The 24,636-nt window shown below is 41.8% G+C and overlaps 1 protein-coding gene across 3 annotated transcripts in view; it reads right to left on the bottom strand.

Annotated features, from left to right (window-relative positions):
* Positions 1–557: 557 nt before the first annotated feature.
* The window catches only part of LOC128510117 (E3 ubiquitin/ISG15 ligase TRIM25-like), a 47,649-nt gene continuing 23,570 nt past the window's right edge, over positions 558–24,636 (bottom strand). The window contains exons 1-8 of one of the 3 annotated variants that reach the window (XM_053482148.1): positions 7,252–7,926; positions 6,747–6,842; positions 5,163–5,396; positions 4,815–5,078; positions 2,449–2,673; positions 2,204–2,363; positions 1,848–1,904; positions 558–1,738 (exon numbers count right to left, since the gene is read on the bottom strand). In XM_053482148.1, the coding sequence (XP_053338123.1) occupies positions 1,188–1,738; positions 1,848–1,904; positions 2,204–2,363; positions 2,449–2,673; positions 4,815–5,078; positions 5,163–5,396; positions 6,747–6,842; positions 7,252–7,893 (2,229 nt within the window). In that variant the 5' untranslated portion in view covers positions 7,894–7,926 and the 3' untranslated portion in view covers positions 558–1,187. Of the gene's footprint in view, positions 1,739–1,847; positions 1,905–2,203; positions 2,364–2,448; positions 2,677–4,814; positions 5,079–5,162; positions 5,397–6,746; positions 6,843–7,251; positions 7,927–24,636 lie in introns of those variants that run through there. The other 2 variants (XM_053482140.1, XM_053482157.1) reach the window with 2 other exon arrangements.

Below are 24,636 nucleotides of genomic sequence, written 5' to 3' on the forward strand. Positions count from 1 at the left end.
TTTAAATGAAGGTGAATGTTAATTATGCAAGTTTAGTTTTACCAAATTGCAAATGTAAATGGAATATCTGACTTTGAATTTTAATTTCAAATCTAAAGTTGCATGTACAAGTTCAATATTATTGAATTTATTGTTATATTCACATTTTGCATATTACATTTAAATTATAATATTTAACTAATAATACCAATAACACCTTTGTATTATTAAATATACCTAGTAGTACACCAAATCGCAAATGTAAACATCATAATTGAATTTGAGGCCAAACTTGCATGCATAAATTAAACATATAAAATTTAATTTGTCATTGCATTGCCATTTTCGTATATTTTTTTCGTATTTAATCCATTCATCTAGGAACCTCTATAGGCCAATAAGGGACGATGGAAGGCAATGGCCACCAACGTATTTCTTCAAATAAACAGGGATTCAAAATATCTATGTCAAAAACCCAAATATATATTTTTAAAGCAATACAAAGTAACAAAGTATCTAAGACTGTATTTTTGTTAAGAAACTCACCTGAAAAATACATATAAAAAGAGATTAAAAGATAAGTGTAAAAAAAACAACAATTTATTAAGATGCTTAACAAGACAAATGTGGAGAGCCAATAGAGACTCATTAATAAACGTATATTGTGCACTCATAAAGGAAACTATAGACAGATGGGTGCCTAGCAGATACAGTATGTCTGCAGCAGAGTTCAGTATAAGGCAGATACTGTAGACATAGTGCAAGCTCAGACTCTGAGAGTGTGTTGTGGGGCCTTTAAACATCTCCCGTATCAGACATACAAGAAAGAGTGGATGAAATGCCATGCAGAATTAGAAGACTTAAGGTAATTCTGACATATTGAGTAGATTAGTCATGCAGTGTCGAAATATAACACCATTCATTAAAAAGTAATTACACTCAATACATTTTAACCTAAAACAAGCAAACAAAAGATTCAAATTAGAGAAAACCTCATTAAACATTCTCAGTTTTACATTCTCATGTATTTGTTACGGTAATATTGTACAACATGCTACCACATTTCCAAAATAACAGTAGATCTTTTATGTCGTTGGAAATGCCTTCAGACCTTACAGTTTAGTTTCCTGTCTGCATTGGGTTGAGTGTAAATGCATGCAGTTTTTTTTTATCTTATAAATGACTGGTGATAAACTACTATGTACTCTTTAATATTTTAGATTGCATAACTTCACAGTCGCCCCTGATTCACAGTAAACATCCCAGTCAAGCCCAAATCCAGCGTACAGAGGCTGAGTGAATGTGGTGTGGACTCTGTGGAGGAGCTTCATCGTGTCAGAGACGCTGTAGAAGGACAGAGTTCCTGCACTGTGATCCACATACACTCCTATTCTGGAGGATGATGGAGCTCTGAGATCAGTCTCGATTTTGTTGTGATAGAAAGAAAGAGAAGAAGAAAAACACTGCAGACTCCAGGATTGATGGTTGCATCCAAACACACACTCATCACCATCACATTTCCTGCTGATGTCTTTATATGAGACTGATATGTACACACTTCTCTCACTGCTCCACTTCACCTCCCAGTAACAGCGTCCACACACACTCTCCTTACTCAACACCTGATAGAAGTAATCAAATCTCTCTGGATGATCAGGGTACGGCTGCTCAATCTCACTGCACTTCACCACTCTGTTCTTCTTAGACAGTTTGAGGTAATAATTAACTGTGTTGGGATCCAGAGTCAGATCACAGGAATCTATGAAAAACACGTACAGTATAACTCTTTAAAAACATGAACATGTTAGATATTAATCACATAATATATATTCCCGAGACATGTATGTGTGTGTTTGTTGTAGACATACATTTCAGAAACTCCTCTCGGTTCTTTGGTCCTGATAGTAAATGATGAATGTCTTCAACTGTGAAGACAGAAATAAAATAATCTGATGGTCAAAACTTATCATCAAAAAAGCGTGTAAATCAGAAATATATGTAGATCAGGAGTCACACGTCTGGCTTGAAGCATCACAGTGAGGTTCTCAGCTTTAACACAACCTTATTCAAATGAACAGGTTATCAATACTTGAATCAGATGAGCATTAAAAACTCGAAACCCTGCAGTGGTTTGGTGCTTAAACATGAAGAGTGCCCCCAGACATCACCCTGTCACTGAGCGAGTGAAGGCTTCCCTCACGCCAGCAGAAATAGCTTCTCTCACCATGTCGAGGGATTTTGATGAGCTCCTCCTGAAAGAATTCCTCGAGTACATTTTTAGGATGAGAGAGAGATTTTCTCAGTCCACCAACCGGGAGACGTTGATTGACAGTGATGCTGGGTGAGTCCTCACGTCCAGAAGAGACACTGAGAGACTGGAGACTCTACAGAGGGAAAGAAAAACATCATGGAGAAGGAGAAAGGAGGAGAAATATATGTGCTTGTGTGTGTACTGTATATGTTAGTTACCTGGAGGAACTGGATGTGATCGTGTGTGTGTGAAAGCTGCTCCAGCTCAGGGAGTCTCCTCTGAAGATCAGCAATCTCCTGCTCCAGTTGCTCCAGGAGACGTTCAGCTCGACTCAGTTCAGTCTTCTCCTCCTGAGCTCTGATCAGCTCCGTCACCTCCGAGCGCTTTTTCTCCATGGAGTTGATCAGCTCAGTAAAGATCGTCCCAATGTCCTCCACTGCTGTCTGCTGTTAGGACACACACACACACACAAACACATACACACACAATATATATTGTAGCAGCAGGGGTATGGGCAAAGACATCATTTGCTGATGGATATAAATGGGTGAAGCAGTTTAAGCTTTTTGTGGCTTGTTATACTATCTATTTATTTGTGTATTTTTGTTGTGGCAGGTGTGAGAGACAAGCTGAGCAACACAATGCAACACCAGTGTGCTTGCATATTCGTGAGCTTGACAATTCTGTCACCGTAGTTCTTGCCCCTTATGGACATCATTCACTCTCTCGCCACAATCCACCAAGCCCAACACCAAGAGCTCCTCCATCTGCAGGGGAGCAGGAGGAGCACTTCCGGCCCCTTGTCCAGGTTAAGGCTGAAGACTAGCAAGTGCTTCAGAACCTAGTCCACTCACCTATAGCATGGATATGGATCTGGCCCTTGGTATGGGGACAGATCTTAGGTTTGCCATAGGGACAGAGCTAGGGCTTGGTACGAGGATGGAGCTGGGGCTAAGTGCAAGGTTTCTTGGGTTATTAAGTAAGGCATTGTGCTGTCATTACCACCACATCCCCATATCCAGGTGGTGGAATCAGTGTGGGATCACTGACACCAGGTGGGTGAGTTAGCAAAACATTCCTAAAGCCAGGTGATGCCAACAGCATGACATTGAGGCTAGGACACATTTGGGGAATTACATTTTCAGGGTTGAGCAAGCATGACATCCTCACACACAGGTGGTGGAAGCATTGCACAATTCTCAAACCCAGCTGATGGAAACAGGGGTATGTCCTTTGTGCCAAAGGATGGTGCTGAGCTGAGGGTGCAGTATCTGGCTGAGACAGGTCTGGGCAGTGCAGGAAATGCATTAATTTAATCAGGAAGCATATCAGTCATAGCATGGCTGTCAGGAAAAATATCATGGCTAACAGCTGTCAAGAAACATCACATGGCTAACAAGGCTGTCACAAACAATTTCAAGGCTAACATGGCTTTCAGAAAACATATCATGGTTAACATTGTTCTCAGGAAGCATGACATCTCAGGGAACAAAATAGGGCTGGGCAGCATAACTGGGCTTGGAAGATTGGAAGTAAAACACTACTATGAGGATAGAGTTCTTCAAATGTCAAGTTATATGACAAGCTTTTAAGCTTGTTGCTGGATGCTGTGCAGGAGCTGGAGTCGTTTTTATTAATTTGCCCTCTGTTGCCACTAGGTATGGGGATTCAGCTAACTCCTTACTTTCTTGACCCATAGTTTCTTCCTTTGCTGTTGTTACATGATCCATTTTACAGTAAACACGGTTGTACTGTGACTTGATGGACACATGCCTTATAGTGAGCCAGGAGCCTGCCCAGCTTGGTCACCCATCTCCACCAGTCTCTTTCCCTATTGCTAAGTGGGATCATATATGATCATATTTTCTTGATCTTTTTTCTCACTAGATCAAGAAAATATCATCATACAGTATAACCGCAATATTATCATCCCTGCACTGGCTACCTGTTCAGTTTAGAATTAATTACAAAATAGTATTACTTACATACAAAGCTTTAAATGGTTTAGCTCCCACATATCTAGCCAGTCTGCTGATATGCTACAATCCACCACATTCCTAAACATCACAAAGGCGTTTTCATCATTTGGAATAGCCTTTCAGACAGTGTTCGGGGCTCAGACACAATTTCCCAGTTTAAAAGTAGACTCAAGACACATCTCTTTAATCTAGCATACATATAATTCATCCCATAACTTCATACTCCAGTACATTTATCCTGAATGGCAACTACGCTAACTCTTTCCATCTGTTCTTTATTTTTCTACCCATCCTGAGGCATCTGGAGATTGTGCCATCTTCATTAGACAAAGGCCAACCCTGTGAGGATTCTGAGACATTCAGAGAAGGACCTGTGCTCCCAGTGATCCAGACCCCATCTGCCCTCTGCACCTGCTGACTCAACCTTGTGCTGAACTGGACTTCATGTTAATTTAAATAACTTTGGTTATATTGAACTTTCAGCTGCATAACACACATGATGTTTTATATTTACATTTGTACAACTGCTATTCCCTGCCCCTCCACCTTGGAACTGGAGGTCCATCCTTCCAAAATTCAGCCTCTCAAACACATGTTTTGCTCACCCCTTGCCCCTGCTCCTTCATCATTATCATCTTGGTTTCCTGGGATGTCTCCGGTAACCTTCTCATGTTCCCCACAGGTGGAACATTCTGTGCCTGCCAGGAACCATGTTGAGGGATTTTGATGAGCTCCTCCTGAAAGAATTCCTCGAGTCTATTTTTAAGATGAGAGAGAGATTTTCTCATTCTATCAAATGAGAGATGTTGATTGACAGTGATGATGGGTAAGTCCTCCCAAGCAGGAGAGACACTGAGAGACTGTAGACTCTACAGAGAGAAAGAAAAACATCATGGAAAAGGAGAAAAGAGGAGAAATCTATGTGCGTGTGTGTGTGTGTTTGTGTGTGTTACCTGGAGGAACTGAATGTGATCATGTATGTGCGAAAGCTGCTCCAGCTCAGTGAGTCTCCTCTGAAGATCAGCAATCTCCTGCTCCAGTTGCTCCAGGAGTCGTTCAGCTCGACTCAGTTCAGTCTTCTCCTGAGCTCTGATCAGCTCCGTCACCTCCGAGCGCTTTTTCTCCATGGAGCTGATCAGCTCAACAAAGATCATCTCACTGTCCTCCACTGCTGTCTGTGCACTCAGCTGTTAGGACACACACACACATATATATATTGTTATACTATCTATTTATATGTGTTTTTTTGTTGTGGCAGGTGTGAGAGACAGGCTGAGCAACACAATGCAACACCAGTGTGCTTGCATATTTGTAAGCTCGACAATTCCCCTAAATAAATTCACTACCAAGACTCACAGACTGCTTCCAGTCTCTCTGTCTTAAACTTCTTACACTGCTGTTGAAACCCAGGACTAAAAAAAGAGATGTCACCGTAGTTCTTGCCCCTTGTGGACATCATTCACTCTCTTGCCACAATCCACCAAGCCCAACACCAAGAGCTCCTCCATCTGCAGGGCGAGCAGGAGGAGCACTTCCGGCCCCTTGTCCAGGTTAAGGCTGAAGACTAGCAAGTGCTTCAGAACCTAGTCCACTCACCTATAGCATGGATAGGGATCTGGCCCTTGGTATGGGGACAGATCTTAGGTTTGCCATAGGGACAGAGCTAGGGCTTGGTACGAGGATGGAGCTGGGGCTAAGTGCAAGGTTTCTTGGGTTATTAAAGAAAGCATTGTGCTGTCATTACCACCACACCCCCATATCCAGGTGGTGGAATCAGTGTGGGATCACTGACACCAGGTTTCATCAGTCCACAGAATATGTTCTCAAATGTTTTGGGGAAGATTATCTGGTAAATATGAGACAAGCCTTTTTTTGGTCAGCAGTGGCTTTTGCCTTGGAACTCTCTGATGAATGTCATTTTTCTCTTTCTTATTGTTAAATCATGAACACTGACCTTACCTAAAGCAATGAGAGCCTGGAGATTTTGTTCTGGCTTTTTTTATAAGCTCCAAGATGAGCCATTATTGTGTTCTTGGGAGTAATTCAGGGAATTCTAGGGAAGGTTAACCACTGTCCCAAGTTTGCTGCATGTGGATAGTGGCTCTACGCCTGGTTTGCTGGAAACCCAGAGCCTTAGAAATAGCTTTCCAGAGCCATGCAGTTCAATTATTTTGTTTCTCCTCTGTTCTTAAATTTCTTTAAATCGGTTGTGTATATATTTTAGCATGCTTCACTTTGTCAGACAGGTTCTATTGAAGTGATTTCTTGGTTCAACAGGTCTGGCAGTAATCAGCTTTATTCCTTTAATAAATGAAATCATCATTTAAAAACTGCATTTTATACATACTCAGGTTATCTACAGTAAGTTAAAATGTGTTTGATGATCTGAAACATTTAAGTGTAAAAAATATGCAAAAAAAAAAAACTTTTTCACAGCACTGTATTCACTACTGGTACTCACACCCTGCTTCCCATCCTGCTCTTAAACGAGTTGCAGTGTGTTTCTAGAAGCAGCTCTGTCTCTGCTCACTGCTCACCTTTATAGTGTTCACTGCCTGTTTCAGCTCCTGCACCTTCTTCTGCTTCTCCTGGATTCTCTGCTGGGATTTCATCTGCTCTTCCTTTAACTCACTCTGAGGACAAATAAAACACATTTTTCTGTTTATGCATTATGAAATTATGAACTCAGTGGGTGAATATAAACTAGATAAAGGATTAAAGTTCATGCATGTTCTATAGAGTACATTATTAATATGTATGTCACCCTCTTACAGTATCATAAACCTAGCATGTAATGTACATCAATAATTGTTAAAAAGAGACATGACTCTAATTACATGAAATGTGACTTTTACTTACTGTAGTGACCAATGTGTGGCTAGGGGAGTAGTCATTGTTTATTATTATTATTATTATTATTATTAATATTAATAATAATATGAGTAACATAGAAGACTGTCTAATCGTATCCACTAAGACCAGAAAAAAAAACCTAAACTAATTTTGTTAGTTTTTAAAATGAATTCATCTTGCATTTCTCACCTTTTTTGCAGTACTGTAAGCTTTAACTGAGACAGTGTCATGGTTTTTGTGTTCATCCATCATACACCAGTGACAGATGAAGCTTCGGTCAGTACGACAGTAGATCTCCAGCACGTTATCATGCTCAGAGCAGATCTTCTCTTCTAGATTTTCAGAAGCTTCAACTAACTCGTGTTTTTTTAAGGGAGGAATTTCGAGATGAGGTTTTAAATGAGTTTCACAAAAGGAGGCCAGACACATCAGACAGGACTTGACGGCTTTGTGTTTCCTCCCAGTGCAGAAATCACACTCCACATCTCCAGGTCCAGCGTAACAGTGAGCAGGAGAAGCGGCTTGGACTTCAGTCTTCTTCTTCCTCTTCTTCCTCTTCTTCTTCTTTTTCTCCTTCTTGTCTTTGAGTTTCTCCACCACTTCAGCCAGCATGTTGTTTCTGCGTAGAACAGGCCTTGGAGTGAAAGTGTCTCTGCACTGAGGACAGCTATAAACTCCACTCTTATCCTCCTGATCCCAGCAGTCATTAATACACACATTACAGTAGCAGTGGCCACAGTGGATCGTCACCGGATCATCAAGGAGATCCAGACAGATTGGACAGATGAACTGGTCCTCATCTACGAAAATACTGGCCTCTGCCATTTTCATGCAGTGAGGGAGAGCATTCACAGATCAGTTTCGTTTTCTCTAAAGTGAAGTTCCTGTTTGTGTGTGTGTGTGTGTGTGTCATGGTGCAACAGATTATACAGTAAAACGAGAGAGAGAGAGAGAGAGAGAGATTAGAGTGAGATTAGAGTGAGTGTTGTTACAACATGTTGGTCACTGTATGTCTTTGCATCTGTCTCTATTGCTGTGCTTTGTCACGCGCGTGTGCGCGTGTACAGTATATGCCATGTGCGGGTCGCGCGCCGCTCCACACTCCACTCCGGGTTTTCCGACGGCCACTACACCGGCAGCTTCCTGACCTTCCGCACGGTCGCTTCCGCCCTGCCAGTGACGTCACCAACAAGCGCGTTAAAAAGTGTAGTCATCAAACCGAACATTGTAATGTCATACTGCTGTACATATTATACTACTGTGTTATACTCTTTATACTATACATTTATATTTCAGTGAGGATAGATTAAAAAAAGTTTCATTCAGTATTTTTTGTTATATACTTAAAGTTGCAGTGGAATATCTTAAAGTAAATAGGACATGGGTGGAACTAAACTTGATCTTTTATGTACACAGTGTCCTTAACCCACAAGAAACAAATAAACATTAGGATTATTTTATTAACAATTCTTTTTAGGTCTAAAACTATTGTAACATACTGGTTCATATCATATAGAGTGTGTATAGAAAAGAATTACCCGCTTTAAACTAATCCAAACATTTTGTTGCTGAAATGAAGACAGGCACCGTTTTTGTTTTATCCAGCTGTATTTACTAAGTGCAACTTTCAACATTGAAGTGAAAAATATATCGTCAATATGTCAGAAAAAAAACCCCAACTAAACCCGAATCAGTGATCTGGAAAAGGATCGCCCCCTCCTAAAAATGACTTCCAAACTCATTAAGGTGAAGCTAAAAAAAAAAAAAAACACTCCTCAAGAAAGGCCACATGCAGTCATGACTGAGCTTCACTAAAAAGGCGCCTTGTGAGCCTTTTTCAAATCACAGATTTTATTAGATTTTTTATTTTTTTTCTAAAATGCATTTATTATCTTATTATATGTTAACATATTTTAATTCACTAATTCAATTTCTAATATAATCATATGTGGCAAAATACCTGACACAAAATACATTTCTGTTTCCATATATATATATTCCATAATAACTGTTATGTTAAGGCATAGATGAAAGTAGGTCTGTAAGGTCCGCAGTACTTTTTCTGTCTAAAAAGCTAACTAGCTTCTAGCACAAGGCTGAATCCAAAATCCCTTTTATAACCCCTGATCAAGGACACTACCAGGGAGTGCACTAGCTTTCCATCTGATGCTATTTGAGATTTAACCTCAGAACCCCGGAAGTTAACAGAGCTGATATTATAAAGCAGAATAAGTGGAAATGTAAAGAGAATGGAGATTTACAGAACTGTCCACCACCTCAGTGTGGGAGGTAGCCCCTCAGTGAAGGGGTATGTGATATTGCTGACTCATAGAAGCAATCTTTCTGAGATCAGTAGAACGTTTATATGTTGTTGACAATGCATGTACTGTAGATCTAATAATATAATTTCCTTATATGTGTAAATAATGGTTGTAGATTATATATAAACGCATTTCTTTAATATATTGTGGTATACCACACACGCATTAGTTTGGATGACACAACCTCACAGTTGATCCTGATAAGTGAAAAACATTCTGGTAGAGCCAGAACCCAGCGTACAGAGGCAGAGTGAATGTGGTGTGGACTCTGTGGAGGAGCTTCATCGCGTCAGAGACGCTGTAGAAGGACAGAGTTCCTGCACTGTGATCCACATACACTCCTATCCTTGAAGGTGATGGGACTCTGAGATCAGTCCTAATGTTGATGTGGTAGAAAGAGAGAGAAGAAGAAGAACAGTGCAGACTCCAGGACTGATTGTTGCGTCCAAACACACTCTCATTACCCGATTCCTTCCTGCTGATGTCTTTATATGAGACTGATATGAACACACCTCCATCACCGCTCCACTCTACCTCCCAGTAACAGCGTCCACACACACTCTCCTTACTCAACACCTGCCACAAGGAGTCAAATCTCTCTGGATGATTAGAGTACGGCTGCTTTCTCTCACTGTACGTCACGGCTCTGTTCTTCTCAGATAGAATGAGGTGATAATTTACTGTGTTGGGATCCAGAGTCAGATCACAGAAATCTAAACACATGAAAAATGTGAACATGTTAGATATTAATCACAGGATACATGTGTGTGTCTGTGTGTGTGTGTGTTTTAGACATACATTTCATTAACTCATCCCTGGTTTTTGGCACTGAGAGTAAATTCTGAGTGTCATCAACTGTGGAAACAGATAAAAATACATTCTTTTGGTTAAAAACAAAATTAAACATTTGTGTAAATTATTTGGCTGTAGATCATAAATTGTGTAGATCTGTGTAACACGAAATCATTTACATGAGAGGCAGTACATCATCAGGACTTGAATGAGACTTTTAGTGTTAGAAACTCTAAACTTTGCAATGCTTTGGTGCTCAGGAATGAAGACTGACACCTTGACATCAGAGTGAGTGAAGACTTCCCTCACTCCCACAGAAACAGCTCCTCTTACCAAGCTCAGGGTTTCTGATGATTTTATCCTCATAAAATTTCTCAATTCTTTTTTTCAGATCAGAGAGCGATTTCTTCACTCCTTCAAATGAGAAATGCTGACTGGAAGTGATGCTGAGTGAGTCCTCACAGACATCAGACTGAAAATTTGTTCTATCTTTTTGGGAAGACCGACGGCCGGAGAGAAAAGCCTGCATACAGCAATTAGGCATAAAATCAGGTGAACAAATTGTTAAAAGTTATTATTATATATTACTTAAAATTTTATATAAACTCTTATAAGATATTGTTTCCCTATTAGAAAATATTTAAATTTAGAATTATTTTAGATTCTTAAGTCTAAAAACCATAATTGATCTAGTGCAAATGTAACCCGTATATATAACATATACATGCAGATGTATTGTACCTTCATTTTCTTAAGGAAATTCATGTGATCGTGTGTGTGTGAAAGGTGCTCCAGCTCAGTGTCTCTCCTCTGAAGATCAGCAATCTCCTGCTCCAGTTGCTCCAGGAGTCGTTCAGCTCGACTCAGTTCAGTCTTCTCCTGAGCTCTGATCAGCTCCGTCACCTCTGAGCGCTTTTTCTCCATGGAGCTGATCAGCTCAGTAAAGATCCTCTCACTGTCCTCCACTGCTGTCTGTGCACTCAGCTGTTAGGACACACACACACACACACACACACACGCACACGCACACACAGGATTTAAAGCTCATCTATCATTTCCTCTCTTACTGCGACTCTAAATGACTCCATGTTGTCCATGTTGTGTGTGTTTCTAAGAGCGGCTCTGTCTCTGCTCACTGCTCACCTTTATAGTGTTCACAGCCTGTTTCAGCTCCTGCACCTTCTTCTGCTTCTCCTGGATTCTCTGCTGGGATTTCATCTGCTCCTCCTTTAACTCACTCTGAGGACAAATAAAACACATTTCACTCTTTGTGTTATGACTTTATGAGTTCAGTAGGTGAATGTTTCTCCCTGTAACTGTATGTCTGTAAAAAAATGTTTTTTTTTAACTGGTTTGATCAGTTAAATATTGACAAACTGACAATATTTAAATTTTTTAATGGGTTTCTGTGGGTTAAAACCTTTTAATAAAATTAGTTTTTGTCACACACACCCGCGCCGCGACCGGCACTAGGACCCGGAAGTAGTACGGTCGCAAAACAGGAAGCATAAAAGGAGACAAGATGGCGCTGCACATCACTCAGTCATTGAGTTCGCCCATGACGTTTCAGATCGCGGAGGCCACAGCGCCGCATCATCCCCCCCTTCTGATGTTTTTTATTACCAGAAAAATGGAATGGCATGGACGGGAAGGGTAGTGTGTTTCTAACAGCGCTCGATCTGGTGTTTGAGTTTAATTCCACCAAATACTCCACCGATCGGCTACGCATTGCTCTTCTCGTTTCATTGCTATTAGGGCAGGCAGCTGAGTGGGCCACGGCAGTTCTTTGCTCAGATACAGACACCGCCCATTCATATAATAAATTCACCCACCAACACAAACACACTTTTGAACACCCTGCGGGCGAGGTGGAGACCGACACAAAGCTTTATCACCTGCGGCAGGAAGGGTTGTCCGTGAGTCGATATACAGCAGGGTTTCGTACCCTCGCCGTGCAGACGTCCTGGGGGAACGCTGCGCTCCGGACATTCTATTACAAGGGGCTGGCTTCGCGGATAAAGGACGAACTCTTTGGACGGGAGCTTTCAGCCACTCTGGAGGGTATGATCCAGCTTTCCCTTCGCATCGATCAGCGCCTTCTCTCTTGTCCTAAGCCAGCCCCGAGGACCCTGCCGCCTGCTTCCACCTTCAGCGACACCACGCGCCGACCACCTACCATCTTCACCACCACTCCTACTGGACATGTCGGTTCTCCACCTCCTGCCATGGTTAACACCGGAGCCGGGGAACCCATGCAATTAGGACGCGCCTCCCTGACCGCTGCAGAACGAGAACGGCGCTTCAGAGAGGGGCTCTGTGCTTATTGTGGGTCAGTCCAGCACCATAGAGGCATCTGTCCACGTCGCCAGAGAAACGCCCAAGCCCGGTAAGCGAAGGGAGCAGCTCGCCGTGCCACCTTCACCTCTCTGCCACAATCCCTAGCGCCTCTCGTCTCACGGTTCAAAACAAAACGGGTCAGAAGTACTGCGTTCATTCTTTCTGTTGCCGCAGGCAACTTCATTGACTCTTTTTATGCCAAAAAACTGGCAGTGGATTTGGAAGCGTTATCTCAGCCTGTTCGTATCACCTCAGTAGACGTGCGGCCCCTTTCGTCCAGCCCCATCACCACCCAAACACAACCCATCACCCTAATTATTCAGCAACATCAGGAACAGATCCAATTTCACCTGACTTCCATTTCATCACCACCCATCATCCTTGGACACCTCTGGCTTTTACAACATGACCCTCTAATATCCTGGACCCAAAACAGGATCCTGCAGTGGGGGCCGGCCTGTAACGAACTTTGCCTATCGGCTTCGGCTGGGACGTGCTCTAGGGAGTCCAAGGCCCCCGACGTCGACACCAACGCCATTCCTCCTGCCTACCGAGACCTGGCTGAGGTGTTCTGTAAGAGATGTGCCATCCATCTTCCACCTCATCGCCCCTACGACCTAGCGATTGACCTGCAGCCAGGCTCGGTTCCCCCCCGCGGCCATCTATACTCTCTCGCACCCACCGAGAAATGGGCGATGGAGGAGTACGTTTCGAACGCCCTTCGCCAAGGTACCATCAGGCCCTCCTCCTCGCCCGCCGCCGCGGGGTTGTTTTTTGTCGAGTTTTTTGTTTTTTGTTTTTTATCGGGGGTTAAATAACATTACCATCAGGAACTGACACCCACCGCCTTTTACCAACTCTGCCCTGGACACCCTCTCTGTTGCCACCATTTTCATGAAGTTGGACTTTCGGGGCGCCTACAACTTGGTGCGTATCAGAGAGGGCGATGAGTGGAAGATGGCCTTCATCACACCCACTGGACATTACGAAAGTCTCGTCATTCCATTCGGACTCTGCAATGCCCCCGCCGCCTTTCAAAGCTTCATCAATGACGTTCTTCGAGACATGCTGGGGCGGTGGGCATTTGCCTACCTGGACGACATACTAATCTACTCACGGACAGTTAAAGAAGACACCCAACATGTCAGGGCAGTCCTGAAGAAATTGCTCGCCCATCAACTGTATTATAAGTTGGAAAAGTGCACTTTTCACGAGCGCTCCACCACGTTCCTGGGCTTTGTCATCTCGCCCCAGGGTGTGGCCATGGACCTACAGAAACTGGAAGTTGTGCGTCATTGGCCCCTACCCAAGACCTTCAAGCAGCTTCAACGGTTTCTTGGGTTTGCAAATTTCTATCGTCACTGCATCCAGGACTACAGTACAGTTGCAGCACCCCTAACTGCCCTGACACGCCCATCATCTTATCACTTTTATCTCAACTCCAGTGCCATCTCCGCCTTCCATGAACTATGTCATCATTTCACCATCGCTCCAATCCTTATCCACCCAGACGTCAACAAACCATTCGTTGTGGAGGTGGATGCTTCGGATATGGGCGCCGGAGCTGTTCTCTCCCAGCGAGGTCCAGACCAGAAGCTACACCCCTGTGGCTTCTTCTCCAAAAAATTTGATCCCACTCAACAGCGATACGAGGTAGGGGACTGCGAGCTGTTGTCCATAAAGTGGGCATTGGAGGAATGGCGACACTGGCTCCAGGGCGCCAGCAAGCCTTTCATCGTCTGGACCGACCACCAAAATCTGATCACCATTCAAAATATCAAACAGCTCAACCCTAGGCAGGCGGGGTGGGCTCTGTTTTTTGAACATAATAACTTCCATCTGTCTTACCGCCCGGGGTCCAAAAACACCAAGGCCGATGCCCTCTCCAGACAACAACCCGCGCCTGTCCTCCCTCCGTCAAAAAACATTGCACCTCTCCAGTGGGATCTAGAAACAAGAGTTCGCCAGGCACGGAAACCGAACCGGCAGGTGTGCCACCTGGGCGACTGCTCACCCCTCTTCGGACACCCTGGCACCAAGCCCACTTTCCAATTTGTCCAACGCGCCTTCTGGTGGCCCTCCATGACCCGGGACGTCAACGAGTTCGTCCAGGCATGCCCAGTGTGCGCCAGGGCAAAGACCACCAACCAGCCGACACCTGGAGAGCTCCAACCACTTCCGGTTCCTCGTCGGCCCTGGACGCACATTGCCGTCGACTTCATCACGGGCCTGCCGGTTTCAGAAGGAAAGACAACCATTATGACCATCGTAGATCGGTTCTCCAAAGCTGTGCATCTGGTGGCTCTCTCCGGACTCCCGTCAACTAAAGACACAGCCAAGCTGATTCTAGAGCATGTAGTCCGCCTGCATGGGTTCCCAAAAGACATCATCTCGGACAGGGGGCCCCAGTTCACTGCCCGGTTCTGGAAGGTCTTCTGCCATCTGATCAATTCCACCTGCAGTCTGTCATCAGGATACCACCCGCAGACTAATGGTCAGACGGAGGGGACCAACCAACAACTGGAGCGCTATCTCAGATGTTTCGTCGCCGATCGTCAGCGGTCATGGGCCTGCTACCTCATATGGGTTATCTCATAACCTTCATGTGTCAACTGCCACAAATCTCAGCCCATTTGAGGTATGCCATGGTTTTCAGCCTTCGATGTTCGAACATCAAAAATCATCAACATCAATCAACATCGCAGGTGTCGACGGCTGTGGAAACAAGCCAACCAAGCCATCCGATGAGCTAACCACCGATACACCACCCAACATCGCAGTCGACACCCATCGGGACGAATGTATAATGTAGGTGACAAAGTATGGCTGTCCACCAAAAATCTGCATCTCCACATAAAGTCAAAGAAGTTATCACTTAGGTTTATCGGTCCTTACCGCATCACACTCCGCATCAACCCTGTCACCTACCGGCTCCAGCTGCCTATGGCACTCCGAATTTCATCCGGTTTTCCACACCTCTCAGCTGAGACCCTTCATCACTTCTCCTATGGTTCCTTCTCCTGGACAGGGGGGTACTGTCACACACACCCGCGCCGCGACCGGCACTAGGACCCGGAAGTAGTACGGTCGCAAAACAGGAAGCATAAAAGGAGACAAGATGGTGCTGCACATCACTCAGTCATTGAGTTCGCCCATGACGGTTCAGATCGTTTCTCTGCCAATTTGTGAGTACTCACCCTCTTGGGTTTACTTTTTGTTTTCGAGTGTGTGTTTACAGGACACGAATTAAATTTGTTTTTCTTCCTTGCTCCCCTTCTGTGAGAGTCCTTAGACTAAATCGCGTGGTTATCCTGCCTACTCGCTTGCTTCCGCGTTTGGGTTCACCATCCACGCTACAAAGGGCTAACCGCTAAAGCTACATCTTCTGGTCTACACAGGTTAGTGCACGACAATTTTTAGCACCACTGGAGGGCTGTAGTTTATTAAAGCCACTTTAAAAGTGTTATTAGAGTGTTATAGCAGTAGAATCACCAAGCCAGACTGGAGCTGCCTCTCTCTATCTGATAAGAAGCAGCTGATTTTTGAGTTTATAAAGTGTGAATTATTGCTTTTTCTGTTCTTACCTGTTTATCTGCTCTTGCTGATGCAATAGTGACTGTCTCATGACCTTTGTGTTCATCCGTCACACACAGATAACAGATGAAGCGTTGATCAGTACGACAGTAGATCTCCAGCACTTCATGATGCTCAGAGCAGATCTTCTCTTCTAGATTTCCAGAAGCTCCAATTAACTTGTGCTTTTTCAATGCAGGATCTTCATAATGAGGTTTCAGATGAGTTTCACAAAAGGAGGACAGACACACCAGACAGGACTTGACGGCTTTGTGTTTTCTCCCAGTGCAGAAATCACATTCCACATCTCCAGGTCCAGCGTAACAGTGAGCAGGAGAAGCAGCTTGGACTTCAGTCCCTTTCAGTTTTTTCTCTTTTTTAGCCAGTGTGCTGATTTTGCGTAGAGCTGGCCGCGGAGTGAAAGTGTCTCTGCACCAAGGACAGCTGTATATGCCCTTCTGATCGTCTTGATCCCAGCAGTCATTAATACACACCTTACAGAAACAGTGTCCACAGGGAACAGCCACTGGATCCTTCAGATCGTCCAGACACACTGGACAGATAAACTGGTCCTGATCTATTGAAAAACTGACTTCTGCCATTTTCCTGTACTCACACACTGAAAGGAGCAAACAAGTGAGCTGGAGACAGAGAGAAACAGCACTCAGATTCTTGTGGTCAGATTCTTTGATATTAACTTCCTGCTTCTCCCTGTGTCTGAATGTTCACTGACTCGTCTGATTAGTTTTATAATAAACACAAATTTTGCCTGATTAAAAACACTTGCCTGACTGACAATCCTTTGAATGAAATAATACTCCAATAAAACAACAAGTAGACTCTTATTAATTAATAACCTTGTTAATGCAAAACCTTTTAGATCTTAGTAAAATCCTTTAACTAATAAAATATGTAACCCATAGAATTAGTGGAGGGATGGAACTCCAAAATCTTATTTTATAATGATATAATGAGTGCTAGAGAAGTGCAATCAACCTTTACTGCAGCTGTATCTCTTTGCTTTAAGTGATTACAAATTGGGGAAAATTCGTATTTTTGTATTAAAATGTCTTTGACTGGGTCACCCAAAAATGCTAAATTTACTTCCGCAAACTGTTTTGTTTTGTACTTTGAGCCATATCCTCATGAATAATCATGGCTTTTCTGTAGCATTCAGATAACAAAAAAGTGATGCAACCTTAAAATGAAAAATCAGGCTTCTCCGCTCCGGGGTTCTACAGGAATGGCCAGACACTGGTAGACACTACTGTTTACCCCTGCAGATTACTTTAAAGCCATTCTGTATTGTCGCCCTGTGTGATGAGATCAGATTTCCTGTTTACATAAAAATTACCCCAGGTATTGAATGATGCTAATGATAGAATAGAACAGAACATGTTTTCCATGTTACATTTTCTACATACACAGTATAAGGTGGTTTACAATCAAAAAAGAAATATATAAGAATACCCCTTATGCTTTTATTTCTTTTAGGGGCCACAAACCTCAGTCAGTCAGAGTTCACATTGCTCAGGTCGTTCAGTTCTTTAAGTCTCAAGCGCAGCACAAGTCATGTACAATCTGCCAATCAAGGTGTGTGATCACTTGGGCAACTATTCAGAATAATGAGTGTGGGTCTGGGAGTATATGTTTATAGTCAGGGAAGTTGAAGTGGTAGTGATGAGTTTTCTTTGTACTGCTCAGACTAAAAAAAAAGGACAAATGAACTAGTTTATGGTCAAAATTATGAATTAAGTTATTTGGGTATGCAGTGTCCCAGTTGATATGAACATCCTTTGTACAGTATATTATTTTCTCATTCCATAGTTTACATATAGAAACTGTTTGTATGTAAAAATATAGTAAAGTTGTACTTAAAGTTGTATGTATCATGTATGGATTTTTATAAATAACTTATGTTGTCTCACCTGATCTTACCCCTTGGGTCAGGGCCCTGTGTGCATGTGTATGTAGAGTGTGTGTATGGAGCCATGTGAGACCTGACCTTCAGTGTCCAGCAAAAAACCTGGCTTACCTTAGCTAAAATTACGGGTATGACATTAAACAATGGATATGATATTGTTATGTAAGTTTATGACACAACAAGGCAGACTAAACCAAAATCACACATGCATATATTATACCAAGTATATAATAATATAAAGAGATAACAGCTGCATAAGTTTATATTTTCTTCTACTGTCTTTTCCTTTTTTTCTAAAGTGTGACCCTAATGGCTTAAATTTTTCTTAATGTTCTGATAAAAGCATTAGGATGTTACACACTCCCAATTCATAGTCAATACCATGTTAAACCATTTCCCCTCGAGGGTGTGTAGGTGATTCTTAATGTTTACTCACAGAATAGAATGAAATATGCTGGTAAACTGTACAGTATGATTCTGTATAAATTTACAGTATTATAAATGATCTGTGGTTTATTCAGTGGTATTTCATAGTATAAATGGTTGGTCTTTTGGCTGCTCCTGTTATGGGGTCCATCAGATCCGCACAACTTGGCACTGGTTTTACGCCGGATGCCCTTCCTGATGCAACCCTCCTATTTTATCCGGGCTTGGGACCGACACTGCATCCATTGGATGGGAATCGAACCTTCGGCCAATAGTTTCACCAGACGGTTCATTTCATGAAGCTTTATTTAAAGGCTCATTATACTGACATCTTGTGGACAAATTTTGTGAAGCAAGCAGCACAATTAATATGGAGAATTAATATGGAGTAGCTGCACATAATCACCATCTCTGAATGTTTGAAAATAAGGTGAAGAACTATAAAAGAAAGTAAAAATAAAGAAAAAATAGGCGGGTCATTTTTATTTTTTTTTTGTCTTTTTTCTTTTTAAAATTAAAAGCATGGACATGAATATAACTAATAAGCTCTTTGAACAGAATATATAAATCTGCTGGTCAGTGTTAAGGATTCAATACACAAATAAATGATTATAACATAAAATAAAGAAAATTACTAGAGGAGGGAAAGAAAATAATGAGAGATTTCGAAAACCTTAATACGATAACACTTTGAGTTTATGAGGTTTAAATTGAGGTAATAATTAATAACAACCAATAATAATTATAATAAATTGAGGTCATTAATATGTAGCAGAAGATTTTGTGTGCACATTTTCCTCCTTCACATATTATATATCATAAGTAAATATAAAGTTTATTGTGAAATGCAAAAAAAAAAAAAAAAAAAATCTTGATTTGATCCTGAATCTTGATTTATGGATAAAAAAAAAAAATCACCAATATAATGATTCACCACAGTGAGACTTCATGTGCACGCGCCTTTACTTAAGTGGTCACATGATTCCGGGTAGTGCGAGGATTCGTTTGTTATTCGTCACGTGACTCTCAGGGAACAAACACATCCCTCAAAGCGAGGCTTCATTTGGACACGCCCACTTCTGCCTGATACAAGCTTCAGAGCTGTCATGGTAACATCACTAAGTAAAACGTATCTTTTGATAAATCTGCTCAGATACATTTCTCCATTTATTATATTCTACCCAGTTTTAGCCGTTAATTTGTGATAACCTGTTTTTCTTATTTTCTGATGATTTTCTCTCTTGTGCAGAAAAGAGAGAGAGGGGGGGGGGGGGGGGGGGTTAATAGGTAATAATAATTGCATGCTATTTATGCTCCATGTGTGTCAAGTTTTTAGAATTTCTACAGTCGGGGTCTTTTGCATATTGTCAGTGTGTATAATTGTGTTAAATATTTGTAAAACTGACAATCTAGGATGTGTTCACAATTGACCTGTTTTGTTTGATTAAAACAAACTCTGGTGCGGTTGCTCAGTTAGTGAGGTTTCCTCGAACAAATGTGAACACTGACATCTGAACCTGGGTGCAAACAAACCAATCTACTTGAAAAGGTGGGTCTGGCCCGCTTACAAATGAACTCTGATGCGGTTCAGTTGAAATGTGAATGCACCAGTGACCAGAGATAAGTAAACAAACCAAGTCTATCTAAAAATGATGACTGAACCCAAGATCTTTCACTGGTCCATTCTGTATCTGTGACATTCAATGTAGAGGAGACAGCGTTTGGACAGGCGACGAGTGGAAAAAAAATGCTATCTACATCACATGCAGTGGTTAGCAATGTACTGGACAAAAAAATTAAATACCCAATGTTATTAATGAATTTTATAGCAAATTATTATTTTTTTATTTTATGACATTTAAATTCAAGGATATTCACTATGGACCGCAGAGAAATGCACAGGAATGCACACAATAGCTCAACTAGGCTCAAACTAGAGTGCTTCTAAAAAAATCTCAGTAATTAAAGATCACTGCTTGCATTTTATTGATATATTTATCTATTTATTTAATATTTTGTGTGTGTGTGTGTGTGGGGGGGGGGGTCGCCTCTAGCGGCTGTATGGATGAAAGCTAGTCAAAAAATAAAAACATTCAGTGCATCGACAATGTTTTAAGGCCAACTAGGGTCGGTTCTTCGTATGTCGCTAACTCAGTTAGCTGGATTTGATTGTTGTGGATTTGTCCTGATCTTGGATTATTTCGTTCTTCGATGCGCTTCTCGCATTTGCTGTCATAGCAACATATCCGTGAGCTTGAACCTTCTTGGTAGCAGGTTTATTTCATGTAAACAGGATTTAGGCTCCTGCTGGGTTATGATTGGTTGAAATGGCGAGGTCACATCTGATTGGTTAAAGAGCACGACTGACGCGGACTGACCCACGTGGGAGATCACAGCGAGAACAATATATATATGTATATATACCCCCCTGCCATGGATTGCCCCCCGCCACATAATTGCTATCAAGTATTATATTAGAACATAAATTAGCTATGTTCTTATACTATTATAATATTATTATAATATTATCAAATATGATATTACTATTATAATAAACCCTAGGCACGAGACCGCCGTCAAGACCATTAATACAAATTCTTGTATAATGTTTATTTTATAACACATTTATTTTTTCAGGGGTTTGTCATAAATATGCAAATAAATATTTTTAAAAATTTTCCCCTCTTTTTTTTCCAGATTTTTTTCCGATTTTCTCCCCCAATTTACACACACACACTCTCCTTTCTCAACACCTGCTCATAGTAGTCAAATCTCTCTGGATGATCAGAGTACGGCTGCTGCGTCTCACTGAGTGTCACCGCTTTGTTTTTCTTAGATAGAATGAGGTTGTAATGTGCTGTGTTGGGATCCAGAGTCAGATCACAGAAATCTAACCAAGAATAAAATAAAAAAAAAGAATAAAAGTTAAAAATTTATATTAGTAGATATTAATCACAGCATATGTTTATGTGAAAGGAGAGACACTGTGTGTGTGTGTGTGTGTGTGTGTGTGTGTGCATGCACACGCATACATGCATCTGTGTGTGTTAGTAGATTTGTGGTAGACATACATTTTAGAAACTGATCTCTGCTCTGTGGGTCTTCAGGGAAAATGGACCATATTTCAACTGTGAAATTAAAATGGCTGTGAAATGTGTGCAGATCAGACATGTGTTTAGTTAATGCATCAGTTCATTCTTGAAGCACCAGAGTGCAGAGCTTCTCAGCTTCAGCGCAAACTTATTCACATCAGCAGTTCATCATCAAAACTAGGATCAAGTGTGAAAACCTTTAAACTCTGCAGTGCTGTGGTGCTCAGGAAGGAAGACTGACCTTTCTACATCACTCGTCACTGAGCCAGTAAAGACTTCCCTACCTCCAGAAGGAACAGCTCCACTTACCATTTTGAGAGATTTTAATGAATGTCTCCTGGCACAATTCCTCGAGTTTCACTTTCAGATTAGCGAGAGGTTTCGTCTTTACATAAAATATGAAACTTTTGCAAAAACTGTCGAGGTCAAAGCCCTTACAGTGATCAGACTGAACATTAGGGCTTGCACTTTGTGGGGTGTGATTCGCCAGGAGTCGTTCAGCTCTTCTCAGTTCAGTCTTCTCCTGAGCTTTTTCTCCTGAATTCTGGCCTCTGCTATTTTCCTGAACGTACACAGTGAGAGCAAGCGTGCGAGCTAGCAAGAGAGAGAGAGAGAGAGAGAGAGAGAATAGCACTCTTTGGTCAGTTCATTTATCTGATAGTAACTTTCTGCTTCTGACTATATTAATATGTTCTCTGACTGTTCTGATGGGTTTCATAATAAACACATATTTAACCCTTTTACGCAGCGGGCAACCAGGGACTTATGCACGCAAGAATAGCTATGACAGCATAAAGAAAAGGGGAAAAAACCCCCCCAGAAAGGAACACATACATGAGTGTGCAATGGGACACTCCACTGTCAAAAACCTGAGTGACCTCATAAGAGTGGGGGAAGACAGACTGCATCCAAGCTTCTCAATTCACCAATGAACTCTTTCGCTGCTCCATAACCAAAATTATATCAGTTCAGTTGTACACATTCAGTTTTTTTATTATTATTTTTTTTTTTTTTACTCCCCTCCCCTCCATATCACTTAAATTGCTTTAATTTTATTTTTTATTATTTGTGCTTTTTGTTTACGAGAACAGCAGCGGCCATGGTGTTGCTCATCATGGCACCCGGAGCGGTGGCTCACAAACATCTACTTAGTCTTGGTGACCATATGTGTCGTGCTGCTGGAGCGCACCAGAACAAAACTTCATCACTTCGAGGAGTAGAGAGTTGCCCTGCCATGGCTCACGGTTTATTAACCACAATATTGGTCCTCCTTTTTCTATTATAACATTACATTGCTCATGGGTAAATCAGCTCTGCAGCCACCATTTACCTAAAATACCTCACAGAAGACACACCCACATGTTCTGTTTGCTCTTGTGTCCTGATTTATGGCTGACAGTTACAGGTTTTGAGAATGAAAATGCAACCAGTTCGGAATGCATGTTCCAAGCCCATTCTGACAGTTTGTGCAGGTATGTTATTACAAAGTGTGGAGGCTCTGTTTTCTCTTTTCATTTTCTCAGTTGTTGAATATAATAATTACAATTCCTAGTGAGTACAGATGCAAATAAGGCCAAAATATTTTAATTTTAATTTTGATACTCCAAAAGGAACATAATAATTAAATTATGGCTGGTGAGAGAGGGTTGAGAGAGAGTCCATGGGTTCTCAAAGAGATCCGGGCAGATGACAGATTGCCAGCACGCTATTGTAGCCAAGATATGCCTGAATCATTTCCTATATTCCATGCTATGTGATGCCTTTATCATTCTATATTTAATGCTATGTGATGCCTAACTCATACCCTGTTCCATGCTACTTGAGGCTTAAACCATGCTGTGCTCTAACTTGAACTATGTTCTGCTCAAGATATGCCCTGTTCCGCCTGTCGGGTACATGGAGAAGAAAAGGACTGTTTAAGCCCACTATGGAATGCAGTCCTCTCCTGCCCTGATTCATGGTGTCTGCTGACCATGTCTGATCACTGCATGTTTCACATTCTCAGTTTTACATTCTTATGTATTTGTTACGGTAATATTGTACAACATGCTACCACATTTTCAAAAAACAGTAGATCTTTTATGTCTTTGGAAATGCATTCAGATCTTACAGTTTAGTTTCCTGTCTGCATTTGACTGATGATTCTAGGTTGAGTGTAAATGTATAATTATTATTTTTTTTTATCTAATAAATTGCTGGGGATAAACTACTATGCACTCTTTAATATTTTGGATTGCATAACTTCACAGTCGCTCCTGATTCACAGTAAACATCCCAGTCAAGCCCAAACCCAGCGTACAGAGGCTGAGTGAATGTGGTGTGGACTCTGTGGAGGAGCTTCATCGTGTCAGAGACGCTGTAGAAGGACAGAGTTCCTGCACTGTGATCCACATACACTCCTATTCTGGAGGATGATGGAGCTCTGAGATCAGTCTTAATGTTGTTGTGATAGAAAGAAAGAGAAGAAGAAAGACACCGCAGACTTTAGGACTGATTGTTGCATCCGAACCAACACTCATCACCCCCACCTTTCCTGCTGATGTCTTTATATGAGACTGATATTAACACCAATCTCTCACTGCTCCACTTCACCTCCCAGTAACAGCATCCACACACACTCTCCTTACTCAACACCTGATAGAAGTAATCAAATCTCTCTGGATGATCAGAGTATGGCTGCTCTATCTCACTGCACTTCACCACTCAGCATCAAATTCAAATTCAAATTTTATTTGTCACATACACACTCATACACAGTATGATATGCAAGTGAAATGCTTATCATACAGTATAACACATTAAAAACATGAACATGTTAGATATTAATCACATAATATATATTCCCGAGACATGTATGTGTGTGTTTGTTGTAGACATACATTTCAGAAACTCCTCTCGGTTCTTTGGTCTTGATAGTGATGGAAGAACCTGATGGAAACAGGGGTATGTCCTTTGTGCCAAAGGATGGTGCTGAGCTGAGGGTGCAGTATCTGGCTGAGACAGGTCTGGGCAGTGCAGGAAATTATTAATTTAATCAGGAAGCATATCAGTCATAGCATGGCTGTCAGGAAAAATATCATGGCTAACAGCTGTCAAGAAACATCCCATG

Source organism: Clarias gariepinus, chromosome 2 (genome assembly GCF_024256425.1).
Source record: "Clarias gariepinus isolate MV-2021 ecotype Netherlands chromosome 2, CGAR_prim_01v2, whole genome shotgun sequence".
NCBI classification, from domain to species: Eukaryota; Metazoa; Chordata; class Actinopteri; order Siluriformes; family Clariidae; genus Clarias; species Clarias gariepinus.